Here is a 26,182-nt window from a genome sequence, read left to right as displayed (position 1 = left end):
TGTGTAACTAGCCTGCCCCTCCCCTTCCCGCCCAGTCCTTCTGCAGGTCTACCTTAGGAGGAAAGGTGGGAGAGGGAAGATATGATAGAGACGTTTAAATACCCATGTGAAATGTGCATGAGTAGAGACTTTCATTTGAAAGGAAGCTCTGAAATGAGGGTATAGGATGAAGTTAAGAGGTGATAGGCTCAGGAGTAATCTAGTGAAATGCTTTTTTACAGAAAGGGTAGTAGATGCGTGGAATAGTCTCCTGGAAGAGGTGGTGGCGACAGAGACTGTCTGAATTCAAGAAAGTGTGGGATAGGCATGTGGGATCTCTTAATGAGAGAAAAATGGTTATTGCGGATGGAAACACTGGATGGGCCATTTGGCCTTTATCTGCCATCATGTTTCTTTGTAACTTACATAGTGCGTATTTGCAAAAAGACTCAGTAATACAGTAAATGACAGCAGATAAAGACCTGAATGGTCATCCAGTCGGTCCAACAAGATGGTCAGAGCTGCACCTGTCACCCTGCAGGTTATAGTTATTCATGCCAATCATGTGTGAGCAGTTAAAAATGATGCCGCTTTAGAACAGTATATATTAAACCAAAAGTATTGCTAACATTATATAACTTGCTAATCTCAATATTAAGATGTATTTCCCTCCCCTTTGAGATGCACAGCACCCTCATACGTAGACTATAATAGTGATATGCAGTGCACAAACTTGATTTTCATCTGTCTTTTGCGGGGTACAGATTGTAGAAATCTATTTGGCATTGGCCTTTTGTTTTCTCTCTTTTTTACCACATGGGTTGGACTTAGATGAGGCTTCCACTTACATGTGTAGCTTACATAATAAGTTATACAGATGCCTGCCTCACTTAGCTGATCACATTTCAGCTCTATGGCTGGCATATTTGTTCACATCTAAATGTAAGGTGCATTGATACCCAGTTATAATAGTATTCTATGAAGGAAAGTAAGTGTCTGCATAGAATAGGCTCTTACTGCCTGCACTTAATTATAGGCCCCCTGTTATAGAAATGACCCCTAAATGTTTAAAGGCATATCTTGAGTACATATGATGAATAATATGGAAGGAATTTGGCTGTAATTCTCTACAGATGGAACAAGAATTAAAGCTATTCTGTTTCAGCGAGCAAATTTGATCATTAGCATAAGATCTTATGCAGGGTATATGTCACACCCATTTGCCTTCCAGTAATTTACTGTACTATACACTTCTCCCTCCGTATCCACGGGGGTTAGGGGCAGAGCTGGCCCGTGAATATTAAAAAAACCACGAATAATATTCGGGCCGGTTCTGCCCCTAACCCCTTCTTCCCCCCTGGCTTTTTTAAGCCCTGTAAGCCCCCCTTTAAGCATTACCTGGTGGTCTAGCGGGTTTTCGGGGCAGGAGCGATCTTCCCATGCTCCTGCCCCGTGCAGATCACTCACAGGAAATGGCTGCCTTGAGCTCCCGTAGTCTCTCGAGCCATTTCCTGTGAGTGATCTGCATTGGGCAGGAGCATGGGAAGATCGCTCCTGCCCCGAAAACCCGCTAGACCACCAGGTAAGGCTTAAAGGGGGGGGGATTACAGGGCTTAAAATAGCCCAAAATAACCAAATCCGCGGATGCTGATACCGCAGATTCGGAGGGGGAAGTGTACAGGTCTTATATCCTGCAATTTTTCTTCAAGGATTTTGTACAGCGTTTAGTAGGAACAATGCCTGAGGCACAAGAGATCAATAAAGACATCTATCCTAATACGAAGTCATGAGGATAGACGAACTCTCTTATCTTTTACTTTTGCCCTCATATATGTAATTATTGACTTATTACAGAAAGATGGGCATATTGGAGATTTATTCTGTGGAACATCTTCTGAAACATAAAACTAAGGGGAAATGTAACTTAAAAGCATTGATGCCTGTGAAAAATGTTTACCTTGCAGATTTTGTTATGTGAATGAGCATTGAAGGTGTTTATCTTTTTAGGAAAGGTCTATGCTGTGGGTGGTCATGATGGGAATGAACACTTAGGTAGCATGGAGTTGTTTGATCCCTTCTATAATAAATGGATGATGAAAGCGTCAATGAATAAAAAGAGGTATGTTTTTCCTCCTGTAAGATATTTGGTAATTAAAATCTGGGAATTCAGAAGATAAACTATCAGAATTTTTATTTCAAAAAGGCTGCTGGAAATCTTTATATCCTGTTCTAAATGATGGACTCCTTTCTTCATCTTTAACCTTCTCTTCATTTATCTTTTTTCATATAGAAGTTCAAAAAGTTATTTTTCTAGTCTAGTTTTCTAGAAGAAAAACTGATCTTGTAATATTATATTGGCTGTATCCCTCCCCCTTATCTTTGAACTATTCATTCAAATTTCCATCACAGATAATTGACTCCTGGCTCATATATTTCTTAGGTCCTTGCCCCCCCAGACACATAGATTCTTTCTTTTTTATTTTCTTTCCCTATAAAGAAATGGGACAATTCAGTTGATTTGAAATCTTAGAGGTCAAAATACACTTATATCACTGAGTATTTTGGTTAATGTTCAGGTCACCAGTTGATTTCATATTTTGTCTAGGAGCAGCCTTGTGGACTGCTGCCTTCTACAGTGACCATAGTGCTGTATCAGAGATGGTGCTTCCAGATTGTTATGGGTGTGGCCGTCGGCTAACTATTCTCTTTTCTGTGGGTTTGTACTGACTGCTTCTCCAGCATCCTTCCGATTGTGATACTTCTACGCACTAAGGCCCTGATGCTCTAAGGCCCTGATGCTCTAAAGTCACCGTGCATTTAATGATCAATGGTAAACCAGTTATAACCGCTTTAGTGTTGGAAGTATTTTAGCTTCCAATGCACAAAATGGCTCTGTGTTCTTTTCCTTCTAGGCATTTTCACTAGCGCTCAGGAAGTTCATCGGTCCAGAGATCATTTCAAGGTGCGAGGCAGAGATTTGAGGGTGCGTGGTGCTCCCAATCTTCAGGATCCTCCCAAGAAGCAGTTATGTCACCTGGGCAACAACCAGACCTCCAAAGATCGGTGGGAGGTTAACAGCCTATTGGGAGGTGTGGGCAGGGATCACTTCAGACCACTGAGTACTAGAGTTTATTCAGGAGGGGGTACAAGCTTGAGTTCTTTTGTCCCCCTCCTATACCTATTTTGTGGATGCCCCAGCAGGGAAATCATAAAAAGTGGTCAGAGTTCAAGTGACAGTACAGAGAGTACTGGATATAGTGGCCATAGAACCTGATTTAGGCTTGGGCAGATTCTCCATATATAAACAGTTCCTGGGTTAAGAAAGAGTTCTGTGGTTTTTTTTAAGCCATTCTTAAGTTGAATTTGTATGTACTGGTAACTCTGATCCTATACAGTACACAGTCTATAAAATATTAAACATTAAAGAAACAATCCTCAAAATAAAGTACTGTAGTTTAAATAGAAAGAAAAGATAGGAGGTTTACACTTATTTTTGTTCATCAGTCCAGAAACGAATCTTGTCCGTTTCAATTTATCCGTTTCTAGTCCCACTGTTCCCTCTCCACCACCACATCCAACATTTCTCCCTCTCCCTCATGTATCTGTACCTCACGCCTCTCCCACCACCATGTCCAATATTTCTTTCTCCCTCCCTATGCCCAACAATTCACCTGATTTCTTCATTTCCCCATGTGCACCATCTCTTTCCCTCTCACTCAGACACCCATGCCCAACAATTTTCGCTTTCTATGCCCTCCCCACCTCAGAATCTTTTTCCCTCACTTCCTCCATTCTTTCATCCTACGTCCCATGTTCATGCTCCCTCCCTCCTTTCTTCCATTCTTTGTCTGAGGTTTGTGCCCCCTCCCTTCCTTCTTTGTCCCAATGTGACCTTTGCTTCTCCCTTCCTATGCCAACGCAGTCCCTCTTCCTCCCTTCCTGTCCCAATTCAACCCTCCATTCTGCGTCCCAAATTTGTGCCTCCCACGGGTGTTTACCTCCTCTGGCAGGCTCCCTCCTCCCGGCTACACTTCTCTTGGCAAAGCCACAAGCAGCGGCTTTGCACGTGGTCCACTGGTCTTCATGTTCTAGATCAGCATTTCCAGTTTTTGGCCCTGCCATTTCATCAAGGTGATGGCGGTACCATCAGCACACCTCCACAAGACAGGGTTATAATTGCATCCATATCTGGATGATTGGCTAATAAGAACTCTGTTTGAATCCATAGGGGGGATAGCAGTGCAGAGTGTAGTTCAGCTCTTGCAAAATCTGGGCTGAGTGGTCATCTTTTGGAAAAGCCACTTAGAGCTGATACAATTCCTGGAGTATCTGGGGTTTCTGTTCAACACAAAGGAGAACAAAGTTTTTCTGCAAGAAGCCTGCAGGCTGAAACTCATACAACAGATCAGGGTGTTCTGGGACAGACTAGCACCAACAGCTTTGCATTACTTGCATTACTGTGGTCATTGGTAGCGACTATAGATGTAGTTCCCTAGACAAGGGCCCACCTGCATCCCTCCAGGATGCGTTTCTATCCCACTGGTGCCCACAAAAGGATGCGTTACAGATGCATGTACCTTGGACAGTGGAGGCACAGCTCAGTCTGAACTGGTGACTGGAGCCTCAGTCCCTGGCCTGAGGCGTTCCACTCTGCATCTCCTCATGGGTGATCCTGTTTACAGATGCCAGCCTCTACAGTTGGGGAGCGCATTGCAAAGGGCGTCTGGTTCAGGGTCTGCAGAAGCATCCTTCTCCCAGAAGAAGAGGTTGATCAATCGGTTGGAGCGGAGTATGTCTGCCTGGCACTGCAGGCATTCGGTAGCGCACTGCAGAACAAAGCTTTGCGAGTTTTCACAGACATTGCAACAGTGGCAGCTTAGGTCAATTGGCAGGGGGGCATCAAGAGTGTTGCTCTATGCCTGGAAACTCAGATGTTTTGTTGGGCTAAGATCCACCTTCTGGCTCTCTCGGCAGCACATGTTGCTGTCAGCATTACATTACTGTATGCTGGCTGTCAGCATTTGTTTTGGATTAATCAGAGTGTAAGCAAAGGCCTGTGGAATATTAAAGACATACAGTAGCAGGAGTGGACAATGTGGAAGCAGATTTTCTCAGCCAGAAGACACTAGATCCTGGAGAATGGGCACGCTCTCCAGTGTCATTCAACAGCATTCTGAATCAGGGGCACCCAGCGTTCGATTTGATGATGTCGGCAGCCAACAAGAAAGCAGTGTGGCTCTTCAGTCGAAGATACAAGCCAGGAAGTGATGGCTTGGACATCCTGGTGCAACCGTGGCCAAAGGCAGGGCTTCTATCTGTCTTCTCTTTGTGGCCCATGATAGCGAATCCTGTGACACCCAGGGCTAGTAATTTTGGTCACCTCAGACTGGCTGAGGTGTCTGTGGTATACAGATCTCGTCCATCTACAGAGGGACCAGAGTCTCAGACTACCATGTGATCTGGGGTTGCTCAAACAGGGCCCAGTTGCCCCAGAGGATTTGGAGCACTTTGGTCTTACAGCATGGCTCTTGAGTGTGCAGCCTTGGCATTCAAAGGCTATTCGGACATGGTGATTGCCACTCTCCTACAATCCAAAAAGCAGTTAACATTAGCCGTCTCTGCGAAAACCTGGAAGTGTTTCCAGGTCTGGTGTGCACAGAAGAGTGAAGACCCAGATTCTGCATACTGTACCTTCTTTCTTACCAAAGATGGTTTCCAATTTTCATGTTAACCTTTACTTCCTCGGGATCAAAGAAGAGGGATAAAGTCCTGAAATTGTTGGAAGTTCACAGAATGCTTCTTCGTTATCTGGAAGTGACGAATGAGTTTCAACTGTCAGATCATCTCTAAGGCTAGCAGCTCATAAGGGTTGACCAACTTCCAAAGTGATCATTTCAAGATGAAAGTGGTAAGCTGTCATCCTTACTTTGCTGAATGCTAGCTGTCGGCATTTTCTGTTGGCCTAAACAATGTCTGTAAAGGCCTATAGGATATTATATTAAACAGATCTGATCTTGGGCATGTCGGTGCAGATTGAACTTAAAAGCCCCTGCACAGAATCCACATACCTTAAGTATCTAGCCAGCCTGGAAGATATGTTAATTACAAGTACTTGAATGGAACAAAAGATATCAGACATGTTGATTACATCTACAATTCCTGTGTCACACTTTCCGTATCAAGGATGGCAGGGAAAGATGCTGGAAAATGTATTTAACAACAATAGATGCTATTTTTAAAAGTCTCAAAATGTAGGAGATTAAAATCTAGGCCTTGCTCTGGACCCTTGTATACCCCCCTTCTTTCTATCTTCTGCTCCACAAATTTTCTCTCTCTTTCTTTCTTTGGACTCTTTCTTATCTCCCTGTCTGCCCCCTTTCAGCACCACATCTCACCTATTCAGAGGCACAAAGAAAAACCTCTCATTCACAGAAGCAGCTCCATAATAGAATATCTTTCTGTACATTAGTAACAAGCATATGTTTGGTGTATCTTTCTTATAAACATTGCATTTCTGTAATATTAAGCTTATTTCTACACAATATATTTTATGCTATTGCCCTTGGCTGTCATTGTCATTAATTTTACTTCCTGCTGTACCTCTGAGGGAACTGAACCCAGGACCTCTTTCACATCCACAAAAGAGTAGCCAAAAACACACATCTTAAAACACCAAAAGATTACATTATAGGGGGCCATATCTTTACAGAAGCAACCTCCCATATCCTTAAAAGCGCATTTCACTACTAGGGGATTAGCATTCTCCTGGGTGGAGGTTACAGTAGTCTCTCCGGAAGATATTTGCAGAGAGGCCATGTGGTCCTCTCGCCATACTTTTCACAAAATTTTACATAGTGGATGTGGTAGCCAAATTGGACGCTGTCTTCAGATCTTCCATCCTTTCAGCAACCTCATCTGTCCCTCTAGATTCCGGGGACTGCTTTAATACATCCTAAGAGTTCAGTAATGAGGTGCCTATTGCACTAGAAGGGAAGATTAGGTACTTACCTCAGTAATCCTCTTTCTAATAAATAGGCACCTCATTCCTGAAGCCCGCCCTACTGTTTCAGACATAAGAACATAAGAAGTTGCCTCCACTGGGTCAGACCGGAGGTTCATCTCGCCCAGCGGCCCGCTCCCGCGGCGGCCCACCAGGTCCTTGACCTGTGAAGTGAATTTTTGACCTTTATAATCTACCTCTACTTCTATAACCTACCTCTGCTGCTATCTGTATCCCTCAATCCCTTTATCCAGGAAGTCCGGTTTTCTTATTTCTTTCCTTTATCAAATAAGGACAAGGATAAAGGAACACACTGCTACTATATTGCTTTCAGCGGGTATCCTTCAGAACCCTGAAACTATTGGTGCAGGTGGCACTTGGGTAAGAGGCTAGTTAGTTCCACCTTGTTATATGCTTGAATGTTTATATGCTCAATGGAACAGCAAAACCAAGAAGACCCAAATTTCCACAGGAAAAGAAGAACAAATCCAAACAAACGAAACTGTGGAAACTCAATGTTCTCAGATCTTTGGTTATAATTTTATTACACATTTTTCTTGACAGAAGCAAGTTCAACAGTATAAACATATATTATAAGAGGACCAAACATGGGCCATGTTTCGGCTAAACACGCCTTCCTCAGGGATCCAGAATGTAATATAGTCTTTGACAGATGTGGAAAAAAAGTCTTGATGAATCCTAAAAACAAAAATCCAAATGTAGAAATCCAAAAATGCTCAGCATGAAAGAGGAAGGCGTGTTTAGCTGAAACACGGCCCGTGTTGGGTCCTCTTATGATATATAGATAAAGTTTATACTGTTGAACTTGCTTCTATCAAGAAAAATTTGTAATAAATTATAACCAAAGGTCTGAGAACATTGAGTTTCCACAGTTTTGTTTGTTTGTATATGTTCAATGGTTCATATTTTCAATGTTATATTATATGTGTTAGAGCAGACAGACTTGTTTCGCTGTGAAAGTCTGCGTACCCCTTCTTCGTAAATCTCTTCTCTAGGGCTGACCATCTGGTTTGATACAAACTAAGGAATCATAGGATAGCCCAGAGAGATGGTAGGCAGAGTGAAAAACATGATAAGGCTCTACACAAGTCTTGTAGGAAGGTATTGACTACCCAAGACTTCAGGAATGAGGTGCCTATTTACTAGAAAGAAGATTACTGAGGTAAGTATCTAATTTTCCCTTCATTTTCAGAAGCTCTGGAAAATTTTCATGCATTTCTGTTTTGCATCTCTGCCTTGACCAGCCTTTTTTTTCCTCTTTATTTTCTGTTTCAAATGTTTTTACATATCTCTTTGACCATCTTTATATGTAGAACATTCTTTTTTTTTTTTTTTTTTTAATTTATGAATTTTTAAAAATTTTAACAAGCATTACAATCTTGTACAGAAAAGTACGATCAAGAAAACATATCATTGACTATTCTCAAACTTGAAAATAAATCAAAATTACATCAAGATTACATAAAAGGTAATAAGTCCGACTTAATCATACACTAGTCCTCAACAATGGATCCAAGATTAAGGAATTAGGAGTAAATATAGTACAATAAGAAATTTAACCAAAAGACGTCATCTGATGCTGAAAGAGAGCTTAATTAATTGATTAAGACACAGATGTTTCTCCTTTTTCTAGGCGCTTCATAGAGAGGAAAGCAGTCAGATGAGACGGTTCAAAGAAAATATATTTAAGGGAATTATATCTAATTACACACTTACAAGGATATCTAAGAAAAAATAATCCCCCCATCTGGGTCACACCAGGTTTTAACAATAAAAATTCCCTCCTTCTTTTCTGAGTTTCTCTCGAAACATCAGGATAAATTTGAATATGGAAGCCAAGGAAATCTCTGGATCTATTTTTGAAGAAAAGTTTAAGAATCCAATCTCTGTCGGAGCCAAAGCTACAGTCAGTAAGAGAGTGGCTGAACTAGCCACCTCTCTATCAGATTGTTCCAATAAAGCTGTAACATCCAAAGGATTTTCCTGTGGTCTGCCATCACCATCTTTTTTTTGAGAGTCCTGATTTTTTCTATTAGGCAAATAGTACACTCTTGACAATGGTGGAAATGAACCCTCTGGAATTTTTTAATTTTCCAGAAAGTAACGTTTTATCATTTCTCCTGGAGGAATTGACGCAACCTTCGGAAAATTAATCAAACGCAAATTATTAAACCGACTATTATTTTCAAGTACTTCCAATTTTCTTCTCATATTAAGGTTATCTTTCACAATCAAATCTTGGTTGCTCTTTAACATTTTTAAGTCCTTCTTTTATTCTTGAATCTCAGTTTTTATAAGTACAATGTCCTGTTTAACAATTTTAATTTCTTCTTTCTGAACTTGTAATTCTTTATCCAAATTCTTTATCTGAGGACTGAGAGAATTACCCAAACTAGAGACCAAATCCCATAAGGATTCCAATGTAACCTCAGGGGGTCGAATAGGGGCAAAGGAAAGTACCTGTGCAATATTAGTTGATTCATCCGAGTGTTTTACCTCCCTTGAGCCTTGTTGACCCTCAGACATGGTTGTCCCGGTCGCTGGTTCTCTTACAAGGAGAAATTCCCCTTGTGCTGTTCCCTGTAGCAAGCCCTCCGCTTCGCTGGCCTCTTGAGAGGAAAACTCTGCCTCTTCAGACATGCTCTCCTCCCTCAGAGAGCTAGCTCCCAGCAGCAACGGCTGTAGGGGAGGCATCCTGACGTCGGGGCTTAGCGTGACGTCCAGCCCGGGGTTGTCCGCCGAAGCACTCCTCTCAGCCGGCGCTCCCATCGGGCGATTCCCCAAACGACTCGGCTCGCTTTGAAGACGTCGGAAAATGTCATCGACGGTAAGGACTGCGGGGCTCGAGCGCTGGGAGGCTCCACCGACGCTTCTACCCCTTCTCTTCGGCATTATTGCAGTAAGGAAAAAAGACACCCTCCAGCGTCTTTTCAGCAACAGATGGTGGCAGCCATCTTGGATCATATGTAGAACATTCTTAGTTGGCTATAATTTATAATTCTCTTAAACTTACAACTGTTTTCTTGGCTCACTAAATTTCAGATCAATTCTTAGTGTAGGCAGATTTTATACACAACTGTTCTGACTATTGCTAAGACTTAAGATTTGCTTGAGGTTGATTCTAAATTTTAATTCCATATTGGGAACTGTTCTTGTAAAACATGTAGTCTGTCCCAGTCCAGTCTCAAAGCTAGAAATAATTCATTAGGATAGATGGTGTGCACAACTCATGAGATGTACTGAAGGAAGTCTCGCATATTTACTATGTCTCTTCTCTAGTGGCATATGTATTAGGTATTCTGTACACTCTAAAACGTCTACAGCAGTGTCCCGCAAACTTTCTCAAGCCGTGACACACTAAACGTAGTGGCCGCGGCTTGAGACACCTGGAAGTGCACGTACATCGCTGTGATGATGTCATGCACATGCGTGAAGGCCCTGAGCCGTCAGTGGTGGGGGGGGGGGTGCCAGAAGGGAAGAGGGCTGAAGAGAAGAGGCGCTGGCTGCTTGTCTATAGGACGTGCCTCTTGCCTGTAGGCAATCAGTTGGTGCCGGTGCCTCTCCTTCCCAGTGTGTCGCGCCATACCTGAAATCTCAGGAGGTTCACTTTACAGAAGCTTATGTATTGTAACACCTTTTACAGAAGCTCATGCAAACCACTCTGAATTGATTTCCCATTCATTAGTAGTGGTATAGAAGCTCACAATAAACAAACAATAGTGTGCAGTTTGCGATATATTGGTTTTCCTTCTCTACCTAAGCTTTTTGGAATACCTTGGCAGGTCTACCATAGATGTTCATGGATAATTTAGCCTGTAATTTAAAGCTACTCTTAGAGCAACCAGACAGTCCCACAGTCTAGCACAATACTCATCATTCTGGAGATCTATATGTGCTTGCTTTTCACTCTTCAAATAATAAGGGTAGGCCTAGCCTGAATCTTTACTCTTACATTGCTAGTCAAGGAATTCGTAGAGCTATGTTTTTTTGCATGTTGTGATGACACAGGAGAATTCCTACCAGGCTGCTAAGTGTGGGACCGTTATTCTAAGTGTAATGTAAAAGCAATATGAATATCCTTGGTATTCTTTTCTTTTTTTTTATTCTATAGGAGGGGGATTGCGTTGGCATCCCTAGGAGGCCCCATTTATGCCATAGGAGGGTTGGATGATAATACATGTTTCAATGACGTTGAGAGATATGACACTGAATCTGACCGGTGGAGTGTTGTAGCTCCAATGAATACACCTAGGGGAGGAGTTGGATCAGTAGCTCTTATTGTAAGTGAATGATGCTAACTGTAATTTATTTTGTTTCGCAGAATATTGTTCTGTATTTTTTCTGTAAAGCATATTAAAGCCTGGATACAATGCATACAAATCTAGTGAAAACGGAGTCTAAAACTTAGAAGACTGACCGTATCAAAAAATGGATCTTTTCAATGGGCCTGAAAATTCTTTAGCTGAAAGGTGCAGAAGCTACTAATGGTTTCAAGATAGTAGCAAGTTAACTAGGAAATTATGGTTGTAGATATGGTGCCAGATATGTAGACACAGATGAGGGTTGTGTGCCTGATCAGTCTGCCAGTAGAGGCTGACTGAAAATGTTTTTTCTGTTTTAGCCAAAACTAAAATTTCTACTGGCACTTTCTAAACTAGGAGTGGTAAACCTATGGTCTGCGGGCCACATGCAGCCTAACAACGAGGTTTATGTGGCCCACAAACAGATCTTTCCTCTTTCTTCAGAGGGAACAGGACAGGGCCCTTCGCATGTGGTCCCAAGGTACACAGAATGCTTCAGAGGGTGTAGGATATTCTTGGCCTTTGTGCATGTGGTGCCAAGGCACTTCCATACCGAAGTTCATCGCTGGAATTAGCTGAGTGGGTACTTTTCTTCAGTCCCACAGGACTGGAAGAGAGAGGAAAGATCTGCTTGTGGTGAGTAAGGAAAAGAGGCAAGGGGATGAGGTTGGGATCTGGAGAACGTAGGCATATGGAATTTTGGGGCTTGGAAAAGAGAGAAACTACTGCAGTACATGGACTGTGGGGCAGGTAGATGAAAATGGGTAGGAAGGAGAGAAATGTAGGAGACCATGGGTGTGAGAAAGAGAGATAAGGAAGAAGAGCTATGAAGGAGATCATATATTGGCAAAATAATATTATGTGGAGGGATTTTATGTGAAGGAAGGAAGATAATTTATCTTTGGGGGGGATTTTATCTGGGGAGTGAGGAAATTTTATGTGTGCAGCCCTTAGGGATGATGCTGATGTTCATGCACTCCTGGTATAACCATTTAATTGCCAAAATCAGAACTGCAGCTGAAACGTATCACCTTGTTTCAGCAGAAGCAAGAACTGAAAACTGAAGTTTGGTTGTTTGAATGTGAACCAGTGAGGCCCACTGGGGATTGTCAGAATTTGCGGCCTACAACCCTCTGCTTATCCCACAGGAGATTACCCTCCAGTCCTAGTAACTGCAAGCATGGTCTGACAACTGAGAGTGAGATTTTATTCAGGACTTCTCAATAAGTCTGGCACATTTATGTTCTCAAGTCAATGCTGATGTAGTTAAATATCCTTTGTCCATATTTTTACAAACAACATTTTAGTAGAACAAGTAGTGGTTGAGTTCTTAAAATTCTATGGCATGCAGTTTGACATACATGTCCCAACCCTTAACACCTCATTTCTAATTCAAAGGGAAATAGTAATGTCTAAACTACAGTACTGAAGGACTCCCAGAGCATGATTTCTAGCCATATAATATAGTTCATTTTCTTTCTTTTGTTTAGAACCATGTGTTTGCAGTAGGTGGGAATGATGGTGTGGCTTCCCTCTCAAGTGTAGAGAGATATGATCCACATCTGGACAAATGGACAGAAATCAAAGAGATGGGTCAGCGAAGAGCTGGGAATGGGGTCAGTGAACTCCATGGCTGCTTATATGTTGTTGGTAAGTAAGAATAATGCATTTATTGTAAGGCAAACCAGGGACAGAGACCAGAAAAGTTTTTTCCATGAATAAAGCAGATTTTACAGTTGGAAAATATTTTATAAAATTGCCACCTATAAAGAGCATCTTAGCAAAGAGGGAAAAAGATGTCAGTATAAGGAAATAAGGGCAAAAAAAAGTTTAGCCTTCTAAAGGTACAGATCTCAGGAAAAAAAGGAAGACAGGGAGAGGTACAATACCAATTTGATTGCACATGTTTTTCAGGTACATCTTTTTTTTTTCTTCTTTAATTGTTTCTGGATCTTGATTTAGCAAGTGTCATTTTAAAAATTAAAAGTCCCATAACAGGCTTTTTGAAGTTTCTCTGTATCCTTTTCCATCGAGATGACTCTTTGGTTAAATCAGTTTTGTGGTAGTTGCTGTTGCAGATGGGTTTAAGTAATCTGTTGTATTTCTGCAGGTGGATTTGATGACAATTCTCCACTTAGTTCAGTAGAACGTTTTGACCCACGTGCCAACAAATGGGAGTATGTTGCAGAGCTGACCACTCCTCGAGGTGGCGTTGGCATAGCAACATTAATGGGCAAAATATTTGCAGTTGGTGGCCATAATGGCAATTCATATCTAAATACAGTGGAAGCCTATGATTCATTGATGAACAGGTAATTTTGGAATACTTCATATCCATTCTTGATCAGTTCTTTGTTCACTTATACTGTACCTGGGAGAGATCTTTTTACTTTTGGGACGCTCTGATTTTCGTTAGAGGACCTCCCTAAAACTAATTTCAGCTAAATTATATGTCCTGATGTGACTGAGGGGCAACAACAAACAAAGGATCCAACAAAACTGCAGTGAAATGTCAAGTCGAAAGACAAAGGAAAAAAACTGCAGTGGTGATGTACAAGATACCAAGTCTTTAATGAGCAATCATAAAAAATACATAAAAATATAATCATAAAACAGTTTGTATTCAAAAGGATTGATGAACCCAGACTCGACATGGTCTGTGTTTCGAAGAAACACTCCTTCCTCAGGGGTCCTAGAGTATGTCAATACAAAAAAACCTGATGGATAACAACTGGATAAACATTGGAATCAGCAGTGAGCAGCTGAGCAGACACGAAGGCTCCTATGTAGTGTTTATAATACAGGGGTGTCAAAGTCCCTCCTCGAGGGCCGCAATCCAGTCAGGTTTTCAGGATTTCCCCAGTTAATATGCATGAGCTCTATTAGCATACAATGCATATTCAATGGGGAAATCTTGAAAACCCAACTGGATTGTGACCCTCGAGGAGGGACTTTGATGCCCCTGATATAATAGCTGTCCAAATGATTTGTACATGTCAGCACTCCTAAAAGGCATGAGCTGTAGTATGCAGTTCTCTGCCGCATTTAAGACTTAACAGAAAATCTAAGGCCTCCCCCCCATTTTATGCAATTATTTTTTAGTAAAATAGGCTCAGTGAAGCACCCTAAAATAGCACTTCCACAGTACCGCACTTCCAGTCAAGCAGGAAATATCAGTAATTGTCCTCCCAATGTTCCTCTGCATCGGAAATGACATGTCAGAGGAAAGGCCCTGCAGGGCTGGCCGCGAGCAGCCTATTTTGAGGCTGCCCCCTGCTGACTGGCTGTGCTTGGGGAAGGAAGGAGTAAGGGAGTTTGCAGCTCCAGACCGCCGCCTGCTTCTGCCGTTTCGGACCTTGAGAGAGGAAGGGAGGATGGCTTTGTGGCTCAGGACCGTTGCCGCGCTGGCGCTTTGAGACAGGAGGGAGGGGTTTCGTAGCTGCTCAGGGCTTGTGGGCTTGAGGGAGGGATGGAGGATTTGCAGCTCAGGATGCAACTGGTGCAATTTTTTTGCTGGTTGTATGAGAGTCCTGGTACTGAGACCCGGTTAACCGAGACTGTACTGTATGTATATTTGATTTTGGATTCCAGTGCTGATTAGACACATTTAGATAAAAGGGCATATTTAAAACAGGATTTGGTCTTCCACATGTGTGTGTTTAGTTGTGCAAGAGAGGTAAAGAAGAAAAAGACTTGGGGATTTTATTTTGACATCACTTGGTTTGCTGGCTCTGAATTTTCAAAGGACAAAGCCAAAAGGAGTTTAAAATTGCCCTCAAATTAGAAACATAGAAATAGACGGCAGATAAGGGCCAAGGCCCATCCAGTCTGCCCAGCCTAATGACCCTCCCCTACCTTTCTCTGTGAAGAGATCCCACGTGACGATCCCATTATCCCAGGACAAGCAGGCAGCATATTCCCACACATGGGTGACGTCACCGACGGAGCCCCGCAGCGGACAGCCTCGAAAGCAAACTTGCTTGAAGATCTCGAACTTTCGAGCACTGCACCGCGCCTGCGCGCGTGCCTTCCCGCCCGAACTAGGGGGCGCATCTCCTGAGAGGATCCTCAGTTCGTTTATTTCCGCGGAGACAAGAAGACACGTTCTCTTTCTCTGCAGCAATTGCCTTCTCATCACCGCGGCTGTTTCTTTCTTAAAGTCGGTCGCTGTGCTTGTTTTTTTTATTCCTTTCTTTTTCTTTTCATAAAAAAAAAAAAAAAAAATATATTGTTTTTCTTTTTTTGTTCGGCCGTCGAGCTTTGGGCCTAGGCCTAGGCTCCTTCGTTCGACACGGACTTTATTTTTTCCATGTCCCGGCCTCTTACCGGGTTTAAACGTTGTCGACAGTGTAATCGGGTGATTTCTGTCACCGATCCCCACTGCCGTTGTTTACAGTGCCTGGGTTCTTCTCATTCTCCAGAAGATTGTCATCGCTGCTTCACCCTTACTCCACGGGCCTTTCGACGACGTTGTGCTCAATTTTTTCAACTTTTTGGCATGGAGCAATCTTCGGATCCGGCCTCGACCGTAGCGGCTGCTCCGGTCTCGAAGGCTTCGACTCCGACGACCTCGACACCTGTGGTCTCGAAGGCCTCGACCCAGACTCCGGCTGGAGTTTCGGTCTCGAAGGCCTCGACCTATTCTGCCTCGGTTGCCTCGAAGACGACGCCATCCACGAAGTCTTCTACGGGGGGTAAGTCTCCGAGTTCCCTTTCAGGTGCCGTATCCAAGAAGCCACCAGAGTCCTCGACACGTCCACCTTCGAAGCGTACCTCCAAGATAAGGGAATACTCACCTTCGAGGTCGCCCTCTTCGGAGCGTACTGCTGCACCTACGAGGTCAGAATCTTCTGTCTCGGTGCCGATGCTAGAGGACATGTTGAAATCTATACTCACAACTCAGATTTCCTCCTTGGTAGCTCAATTGGTCCCGTCCTCGACCTTGCCTCGGACTGATCAGCCTGTCACTCAACCAGAGCTTCCAGTCTCCCGAGGCCGATCCCGGACACCGAAGAACATTTCTTCATCAGAGTCTTCTCCGGGCTCACCTCCTCCGAAGCATCGATCGAAGCATTCAAGACCTGTTCCTTCTAAGCTTCGGAGGGAGTCTTCGAATTTGGATACCGAGGCTTCTTTACCTTGTTCTTCGAAGTCAAAGTCGAAGCATGGATCTCGACGAGCCTCGACTCGAAGCCCTTCTCGATCCAGAACACCGTCGAAGCCAGTCCGTCGAGACAGTCCTACACATACCTCGACTCATTCTGTAACACGTACACCTGCTACTTCTCTTACTCCAACTCACAGTGCAGCTTCTTCGGTCACTCTGCGTCTGGAATCAGACCTTTCACCATATTCTAGAGAGGCTTCTCCATCCTACTCAGTTCAACATAAATCTCGCAGTGGTTCTCCTGAGGAAACATCTGATCCAAAATCAATTTCTTTTGCCAAATTTATCTTTGACATGGGCCAAGCTCTCAAGATAGACCTTCATTCAGACTCAAAATATACTCCTGAATACTTAGCGGATATGGAGCTTCCCCATCCTCCAAAAGAGTCACTCAGATTACCTATGACTCCTGTTCTACAGCAGACCTTCACTCGCAATATGAAAACTCCTTATTCTATCACTGCTATCCCATCCAAATTAGAATCTCATTATAGAACGGTCCCCTGTAAAGGATATGAAAAGTCTCAACTTTCTCATCAATCTCTAGTTGTAGAATCATCATTGAAGAAAGCACATCCCTCCAAAATCTATGCTTCGGTTCCTCCTGGTAGGGAAGGCCGTACCATGGATAAGTTTGGACGTCGTTTATACCAGAACTCTATGATGGCAAATAGAGTTCTTAATTATAATTACATATTTACGTCCTACTTCAACCATTTTTTAAAGATTTTATCTTCATTTTACCCGGACATCTCTACCAATCGCCTATCAGAATTTAAAAATATCCTTAAGACTCTTTCTCAGTTGAGACTTTTCATGCTACAAGCTTCCTATGATGCCTTTGAACTCTCGTCTAGAGTGTCGGCATTTGCAGTAGCCATGCGTAGATTAGCATGGTTACGGATAGTGGACATGGATCCTAACCTTCAGGATAGATTGGCTAATCTTCCTTGTCAAGGAAATGAATTATTCGATGACTCTATTGAGGCAGCTACAAAGCGTCTTTCAGAACATGAGCGCTCTTTTGCTTCCCTCATTCGTCCAAAACCTAAACCTGTACCAACTAGAGGTTTCAAACAAACTCCACGTCGCTATCCGCAGAAAACAACTCCTGCTTTTTCTAGACCTCCTGCTCGTCGGCCTCCTCCACAACAAAGGCAACAAAAATCTCAGACTCCTGCTGCCACCAAGCCTGCTCAGTCTTTTTGACAATCTCGACCTGAGCATTCAAATTTCTCTGTTTCCAAATTCTCCCCTCCCCATAGGAGGTCGCCTGTCCACTTTTTATCACCAATGGGAGCTCATTACTTCAGACCTCTGGGTACTTACCATCATACGAGAGGGATACTCTCTTCGACTCCTTCAGGCACCTCCAGATCGCCATCCAAGAGAGTGTCTTTCAAATCAGTCGCATTTTCCCCTTCTTCTTCAAGAAGCTCGAGCTCTTCTTCTCCTGCGAGCAGTGGAGGAAGTTCCTCTTCCACAAAGGAACTTGGGATTTTATTCCCGTTATTTTTTAGTTCCCAAAAAGACGGGGGATTTGCGACCGATTTTGGATCTCAGAGCTCTCAACAAATATCTAGTCAAAGAGAAATTTCGAATGCTCACTCTGCCAACTCTATATTCCTTGATGGATCAAGGGGATTGGATGTGCTCTCTCGATCTCAAAGAGGCCTATACTCATATCCCTATTCATCCAGACTTTCGCAAGTATCTCAGATTCCAGGTAGGAAATCTTCATCTTCAGTACAGAGTTCTCCCCTTCGGACTGGCTTCTTCTCCCAGAGTTTTCACCAAATGCCTAGTGGTTGTAGCTGCAGCTCTTCGCAACCAAGGTCTTCAAGTATTTCCATACCTAGACGACTGGCTCATCAAGGCTCCCTCTTTTTCAGGGGTTATTGCAGCGACCCAACAGACTATTCTTTTTCTGCAAAGTTTGGGATTTCACATCAATTTTCCCAAATCTCAGCTGACTCCTTCTCAGTCCCTCCAGTTCATAGGAGCTACTCTGGACACTATCAATCTGAGAGCATATCTTCCACAACCACGTCAGGATGCACTCCTTCAACTGTCTCACCAATTCTGCCAACTTTCCTCTGTTCCAGCAAGGAAAATGATGGTTCTGCTTGGTCACATGGCTTCTTCAGTTCATGTGGTTCCCTTTGCCAGACTTCACCTTCGCATTCCTCAATGGACACTGGCATCTCAATGGCAACAATCAGTGGATCCACCAACTCGACTAATTTCCATCACGCCTTCATTAAAGAAGTCTCTCCGCTGGTGGATGCTCTCTTTGAATCTTTCAAGAGGTTTACTGTTTTATCCTCTTCCTCATCAGAAGGTCCTCACAACCGACTCGTCAATGTATGCATGGGGAGCTCATGTGGACGGTCTTTGCACTCAAGGGCTCTGGACCCAAGCGGACCGGCGGTGTCCTATAAATCTGTTGGAACTCAGAGCGATATTCTATCCTCTCAAAGCTTTTCAGCATCTACTTCACGACATGGTGATTCTAGTACGTACCGACAACCAAGTAGCCATGTATTATGTCAACAAACAGGGAGGGACGGGATCTCACTCCCTCTGTCAAGAGGCTCTGAAATTGTGGCAATGGGCGATTCTTCACAACATCTTCCTCAGAGCGGTTTATATTCAGGGTCAACAAAATTGTTTGGCGGACAAATTGAGTCGTCTTCTACAACCTCACGAATGGACAATCAATTCTCCTACTCTTCGCCAAATTTTTGCTCGATGGGGGACTCCACAGATAGATCTGTTTGCGTCACCTCTCAACTTCAAACTGCCTCAATTTTGCTCTCGCATCCATACTCCTCAGCGTCTCGAAGCGGATGCGTTTCTACTGGACTGGAGGAATCAATTCCTTTATGCTTTTCCTCCGTTTCCTCTGATTCTCAAGACTCTAGTCAAGTTGAAATCAGACCGGGCCACCATGATTCTGATAGCTCCTCGGTGGCCCAGGCAACCTTGGTTCTCCCTTCTACTTCAACTCAGCACCAGGGAGCCTCTTCTTCTTCCAATATTTCCTTCTCTTCTCACGCAGAATCAAGGATCTTTGCTTCATCCCAATCTACAGTCTCTACATTTGACAGCTTGGTACCTTTCTATATAACAGACTTTTCTCAATTTTCTCCGTCTGTTCAAGATATTTTACTTGCTTCCAGAAAACCATCAACTAGACAATGTTATGGTCAAAAGTGGACAAGATTCTCTGCTTGGTGTTCTACACGTAATTTACTTCCCAGATCTGCTTCCTTGACATCAATTCTGGACTATTTACTTCATTTATCACAATCTGGACTTCAGACTACATCTATCCGAGTCCACCTTAGTGCTATAGCTGCTTTTCATCAGCCTTTGGATGGAAAATCCCTTTCTGCACATCCTATGATTTCTCGTTTTATGAAAGGACTTCTCAATCTCCATCCTCCTATTAAACCACCTCCTGTGATTTGGGATCTCAACGTTGTTTTAGCTCAACTTATGAAATCTCCTTTTGAACCACTTGACAAAGCTCATCTCAAGTATCTCACTTGGAAAACTGTTTTCCTGATCGCCCTCACTTCTGCTCGACGTGTCAGTGAGTTACAAGCGCTAGTGGCTGATCCACCTTTCACAGTTTTTCACCATGACAAGGTTGTTCTACGTACTCATCCTAAATTCTTACCTAAAATTGTTTCAGAATTTCATATCAATCAGTCTATTGTTTTGCCTGTATTTTTTCCAAAGCCTCATTCTCATCCAGGAGAGGCGGCTCTTCATACATTGGACTGTAAACGTGCTTTGGCTTTCTACCTTCAACGCACTCAACTTCACAGAACATCTGCTCAACTTTTCATATCTTTTGATCCGAACAGGTTGGGACGTCCTATATCAAAACGCACAATCTCCAACTGGATGGCTGCTTGCATTTCATTCTGCTATGCTCAGGCTGGTCTTTCCTTGCAAGGTCGAGTGACGGGCCACAAAGTTAGAGCTATGGCGGCGTCTGTAGCTTTCCTCCGATCAACTCCTATTGAGGAAATCTGCAAGGCTGCCACTTGGTCCTCGGTTCATACTTTCACCTCTCATTATTGTCTGGATACCTTATCCAGGAGGGATGGCCATTTTGGCCAATCTGTTTTGCAAAATCTTTTTTCGTAATATGCCAACTTCCCTCCATCCCTTTCTATTTAGCTTGGAGGTCACCCATGTGTGGGAATATGCTGCCTGCTTGTCCTGGGATAAAGCACAGTTACTTACCGTAACAGTTGTTATCCAGGGACAGCAGGCAGATATTCCCACAACCCTCCCACCTCCCCTGGTTGGCTTCTTGGCTAGGTATCTGAACTGAGGATCCTCTCAGGAGATGCGCCCCCTAGTTCAGGCGGGAAGGCACGCGCGCAGGCGCGGTGCAGTGCTCGAAAGTTCGAGATCTTCAAGCAAGTTTGCTTTCGAGGCTGTCCGCTGCGGGGCTCCGTCGGTGACGTCACCCATGTGTGGGAATATCTGCCTGCTGTCCCTGGATAACAACTGTTACGGTAAGTAACTGTGCTTTTTGTCTTAAAATCAGGCACACTGCTGGCCTCGATCACCTGAAGTGGAAGACTATTCCAGCGATCAACCACTCTCTCGGTGAAAAAGTACTTCCTGGCGTCACCGTGCAGCTTCCTGCCCCTGATTTTCCACGGATGCCCTCTTGTAGCCGTGGGACCTTTGAAAAAGAAGATATCTTCTTCCACCTCAATACGGTCCGTTAGATATTTGAACGTCTCGATCATGTCTCCCTTCTCTCTGCGTTCCTCGAGTGAATATAGCCGTAATTTATCCAGCCGTTCCTCGTACGGGAGGTCCTTGAGTCCCGAGACCATCCGGGTGGCCATTCGTTGGACCGACTCCAGTCTCAGCACATCTTTGCCTTTTGTCATTCATGCCTATAAATGGGATAGCTTCAGTCCAGTAGCTCTCACATAGCACAGTGTAAAATGGTGTCATTCTTCTTTTTATTTTTCATTCAAAATACCAATATACAGTACAGTATATCCTAACTTTAAATTTTGGGCATACAAATGGAATAGGGAAAAGGAACAGCATTTATTTTGTTTCTTCTGTTTTGGTTTCCATTTACAGTTGGGAAAACTAAAACCTGAAGAGCAATAAAATAACTTTCCCCATTGAGTGGTTTTACCTGGTCCTGGGCAGTTCAGACTCGAGTCTCAGAAGTTCACAAGATTCAAAGTTCAGCATGTCTATCCTTAGAGTTTCTTTCCCTTTAATTACGCTGGGGGATCTGTTTCTGTGTTTCTTTTATTTTGCTTAAAATAGCTTAATATTCATAAAATTAGGAAAAACTTCTGAAGCAGTCAACTGATTTTGTCAAAATTATGTTCATTGTTTTCCAGATGGGAGCTTGTTGGCTCTGTGTCTCACTGCAGGGCTGGTGCAGGAGTTGCTGTGTGTGCCTGTCTCAGCAGCCAAATACGAGATGTTGGTCATGGATCCAGCAATGTAGCTGATTGTATGTGAGAGTACCTGCTTTAAGAGCTAGAACTTAACTCCTGAATAAAAGAAATGTTTTGATAAGTACTTTGTTTAAAGGATCCTGTCAACTTGAAAGATTTGACTACACGGATGAGTTTGCTGCTGCAGCGTTCTGTATTATGAAGTATGAAACTCTGACTTAGGATAACTTAAGCATTGCCAGTGTTAGGTTTATGGATGCTTATACACTTGTTATTACTTTTATAAGCTTCCAAGACAGAATATGGTAAATATGAATGAATCTGATTTCACTTGAAGCCACATTTTTACTGAAAGTTCTTATTCTTAAAATGGTGCCAAAAGTTTAAGACCATTTAAGGCGAGAGATTGTACAAGCAGTCAGTTTTGTTTGTGTGTGTGTGTATATACATATATATACATACACACACACAAAACTGACTGCTTGTACAATCTCTCGCCTTAAATGGTCTTAAACTTTTATATATATAAGTGTACATAGTGTGTGTATATGTATATATAGTGTACGTACTGAATATTTGGATATGTATAAATATTTATTGCAGTTTCTATTTCATTTGACGTATATTTTAGAATTGTGTTAAGAATTTAAGCTTCTGTATTGCTTGGTAGACTGGTATAGTCCTTACGAATGGGTTATATGTCTCACTGCTACCAGCAGGTTGAGACTGAGCACAAACTTGTATATCAGGCTAGAATCTCCCTAGCAACTCAGTCTTCCTCAGTCTCCATTAGCAGGTGATAAGACTAATTCGGCTCCCCTCTTACTACTGTTGGAATTTTGTTTTGGACTCTTGAGTTCCCCTTTTGTGCTGGATAGAGCTTGGATGGGTCCTGTTAAACTCGGCGGGTCTCGTGCTGGGTCCCTCCCCCCACCTTCCTCCACCTCCCCATATTTTTATAGAGGTGCCTCAGCCGGTAGCCTGGCCCCCTGGTTGGTCAGCCCTCCAGCTTTGAGAGCCGTGGAATCTGTTATGTAAAAAAAAAATAATAATAATCCTGAGGTATGCCAGGAGTCCCTTGGGGCCACCGGGGGTCTTTTCCCCTGAATTTATATTAGCACTTTGTAAAGCTTATGTGCTGGTGGCTGGAAGTTCTGTGTCCACTCCGGGGGTCTCATGGGGGGGGGGGGTTTGCTCTCAATGTCTTCCCTGGTGCGGCCCCTCACAGCGGCAGTTTTGCCCCCCTCTACTCCTCTCTCATCCAAACGCCTGAGGGTCTCTTGGGATGAGGATTTTTGCCCAGAGGAGCAAGATGTTATTGATGAGGACCTGGACCCTTGGGGAGATTTCCAAGATCCTCTTGGGGGGTTGGACTCTGCCAGTGAGGGGTTTGAGCACCCCCGAGCTGGCGAAGATGCCTCTTTGGTGCGCATTTTTCAGCGGGAATAGCTTAATGAGTTAATTCTTCAGGTCTCCTCGGTTTTGCACTTTGAGGACACTATGTCAGAGCCCCCGCGTACGGTGGACCCCTTGCTTAAAGGGATCCGCTCTGCTTCCCGCTCTTTTCCTATGCATCAGGATATTCGGGATATTATGCTCGCACAGTGGCAGGTGCCGGAAGCTCCCTTTCATTTTGTTCGCTCCATGGCCTGCCTGTATCCCATTCCTGAAGGTGATAGGGACACTCTGAAGTTGCCCGTAGTGGACGCGGTGGTCTCGGCCATCTCTAAAAGGCATACTGTGCCTGTTGAGGGCAGTGCGGCCTTGAAGGACCCGGATGGTAAGTTGGAGTCCCTCCTTAAACAGAGTTTTGATGTGACAGCTCTGGCGGTCCAAGCGGCGATGTGTGGTGGGCTGGTGGCTCGGGCGTGTTTTCGCTGGGCTGAGCATGTCCTTGACTGTGAAACTGAGGATTGGGAATTGCTCAAGTGCGAGATGGCAAAGATTGAATTGGGTGCTTCTTATCTTTCAGATGCCATGTATGACCTCTTGCGAGCTTCTGCCAAGTCATTGGCGTTTGCAGTAGCAGCTCACCGTACCTTGTGGCTTTGCGCTTGGTCGGCGGACTCATGGTGATGGTGGTCATCGTGGCGGCATTGCGCAAAGAGGGCATTCTAGTTCATCCCTACCTGGACGACTGGTTGATTCGAGCGAAGTCGTTCCAGGAGAGCACCCTGGTCACGGCTCGGGTGGTGGAGTTTCTGTAGTCGCTGGGATGGGTAGTCAGCCTTGCCAAGAGCCAGCTGTCTCCCTTCTCAGTGCCTGGAGTGCTGTTCGACACCTCCTTGGGGAAGGTCTTCCTTCCGGAGGCCCAGGTAAGCAAATTGCAATCTCAGATTCGCCTGCTTATGGTGACATTGGGTGCAGGATTTCCTCCAAGTTTTGGGGTCGATGGTGGCCTCCCTCGACGTCGTGAGGTGGTTGGGGGCCCACATGCGTCCTTTTCAGTATATTCTTCTTCGGAGGTGGTCACCTCAGAGGCACAGTCTGGATCACCCTGTTCCACTTCCAGGCTTCGCTCAGGGCAGTCTTTGTTGGTGGCTCCAGACCCCTCATCTGGTACAAGGGGCGAGTCTGTATCAGCCGCAGTGGACGGATGCCAGTCTTCTCAGTTGGGGAGCTCAACGTCTAGGTCACTGAGCTCAGGGCACCTGGTCCATGGAGGAGGCTTCTTGGTAGATCACTGTCTTAGAGAACAAAGCGATCCATTTGGTGTTGCTAGCCTTCCAGTCCTTTCTGACGGGCAAGTCAGTCAGGGTTCTGTCGGACAATGCCATGGCGGTAGCCTATTTCAGACATCAGGGGGGTACCAGGAGCACTTTGGTGGCACAGGAGGTGACTCTGCTCATGGTCTGGGCGGAGTCGCACCTACTGGAAATATCAGCATCCCACATAGCCAGAGTGGAGAATGTTCAAGCAGACTTCCTAAGTTGTCACGTGCTAGATCCCGGAGAGTGGTGTATCAGCCCGGTGGCTTTCAGTTGATATCGCAGTCTTGGGGTCAGCTCCTCATGGACCTGATGGACACAAGGGTCAACGCCAAAACACCCCGCTTCTTCAGTCATCGCAGAGACAGTCAAGCCGAGGGCCTGGATGCTCTGGTTCAATCATGGCCAATGGAGGGGCTGTTGTATGTGTTCCCTCTGTGGCCATTAGTGGGCAGAGTTCTTCTCTGCATAATTCGCCATCTGGTGGCGGATCCTCTTCCTCTGCCTCTCTTGGACAACCTTCTGACTCGGGGCCCCATTCCAATGTTCAATCCGGGTCTCTTCTGTCTTACGGCTTGGCTCTTGAAAGGGGTCACCTAGGTAAGAAGGGGTATTCAGATAAAGTGATCTCAACTCTATTAGGGTCCCGGAGGCTTATGTGAGGGTTTGGCGTCTCTTTGAGGAGTGGTGTGATGCGCGTGGAGTGGTCTCTTTTCGCGCTTCCCTGCTTAACATCTTAGCTTCCCTGCCTAACATCTTAGAGTTCTTGCAGGATGGCCTGGATAGAGGACTGGCTTAGTCTTCTCCGGGTTCAGCTTGCGTCCTTGTCAGCCTTTCGTGGGTTGTTGAAAGGTCAGCGTTTGATTGCCATTCCTGATGCGATTCGCTTCTTGCGGGCGGCCAAGTTGCTCAGGCCTCTGTGCGACCCTCTATTCCATCTTGGGATCTGAATCTGGTTCTGTTAGTTCTAGTTCGCCCTCCTTTTGAACTGTTGGGCAACTGCTCTTTGAAGGACCTTACTCTTAAAGTGGTCTTCTTGGTGGCCATTACTTCAACTAGATGTGTTTCTGAGCTGCAGGCTTTCTCTTGTAGGGCTCCCTTCTTGGAGTTTTTAAGGGAACAGGTTGTCTTGAGGCCTGTTCCTTCCTTTCTGCCAAAGGTAGTTTCTCCTTTTCATTTCAATCAGGCAGTGGTTTTCCTGGTGTTGGGTAGCCAGGAGGGTTCTTCCAAGTTGAGACAGCTGCGCAAATTGGATGTCAGTCGGGTCCTTCACTCTTATGTGCAGAGGATCCAGGAGATCAGGAAATCAGATCATCTCTTGTCCTTCTAGCGGGTCCTCGTAAGGGGGATGGCACTTCTAAGGCTACTATTGCGTGCTGGATCAAGGAGACTATTGTTTCCACTTATCTTCTGAAGAAGAAGCCTGTTCCAGAATTTCTTAAAGCTTATTCCACTAGGGGTCAGGCAGCTTATTGGGCTGAATCTTCTCTGGTGCCTCCAGTGGATATTTGCGATGCTGCAATTTGGTCTTCTCTGCATTCCTTTGT

At 44.3% G+C, this 26,182-nt stretch overlaps 1 protein-coding gene across 6 annotated transcripts in view; it reads left to right on the top strand.

Moving 5' to 3' along the window:
• The window catches only part of KLHL8 (kelch like family member 8), an 82,928-nt gene extending 57,890 nt beyond the window's left edge, over positions 1–25,038 (top strand). For all 6 annotated transcript variants that reach the window (XM_033963985.1, XM_033964004.1, XM_033964014.1 and 3 more), the window contains exons 6-10: positions 1,987–2,098; positions 11,112–11,280; positions 12,792–12,951; positions 13,412–13,613; positions 21,868–25,038. In XM_033963985.1, the coding sequence (XP_033819876.1) occupies positions 1,987–2,098; positions 11,112–11,280; positions 12,792–12,951; positions 13,412–13,613; positions 21,868–21,991 (767 nt within the window). In that variant the 3' untranslated portion in view covers positions 21,992–25,038. The remainder of the gene's footprint in view (positions 1–1,986; positions 2,099–11,111; positions 11,281–12,791; positions 12,952–13,411; positions 13,614–21,867) is intronic.
• The last annotated feature ends 1,144 nt before the right edge of the window (positions 25,039–26,182 follow it).

This window comes from Geotrypetes seraphini, chromosome 1 (assembly GCF_902459505.1).
Source record: "Geotrypetes seraphini chromosome 1, aGeoSer1.1, whole genome shotgun sequence".
In the NCBI taxonomy this organism is placed as follows: domain Eukaryota; kingdom Metazoa; phylum Chordata; class Amphibia; order Gymnophiona; family Dermophiidae; genus Geotrypetes; species Geotrypetes seraphini.
Note: the sequence above shows the minus strand (reverse complement) of the source record. Positions and strands in the feature narration are given on the sequence as shown.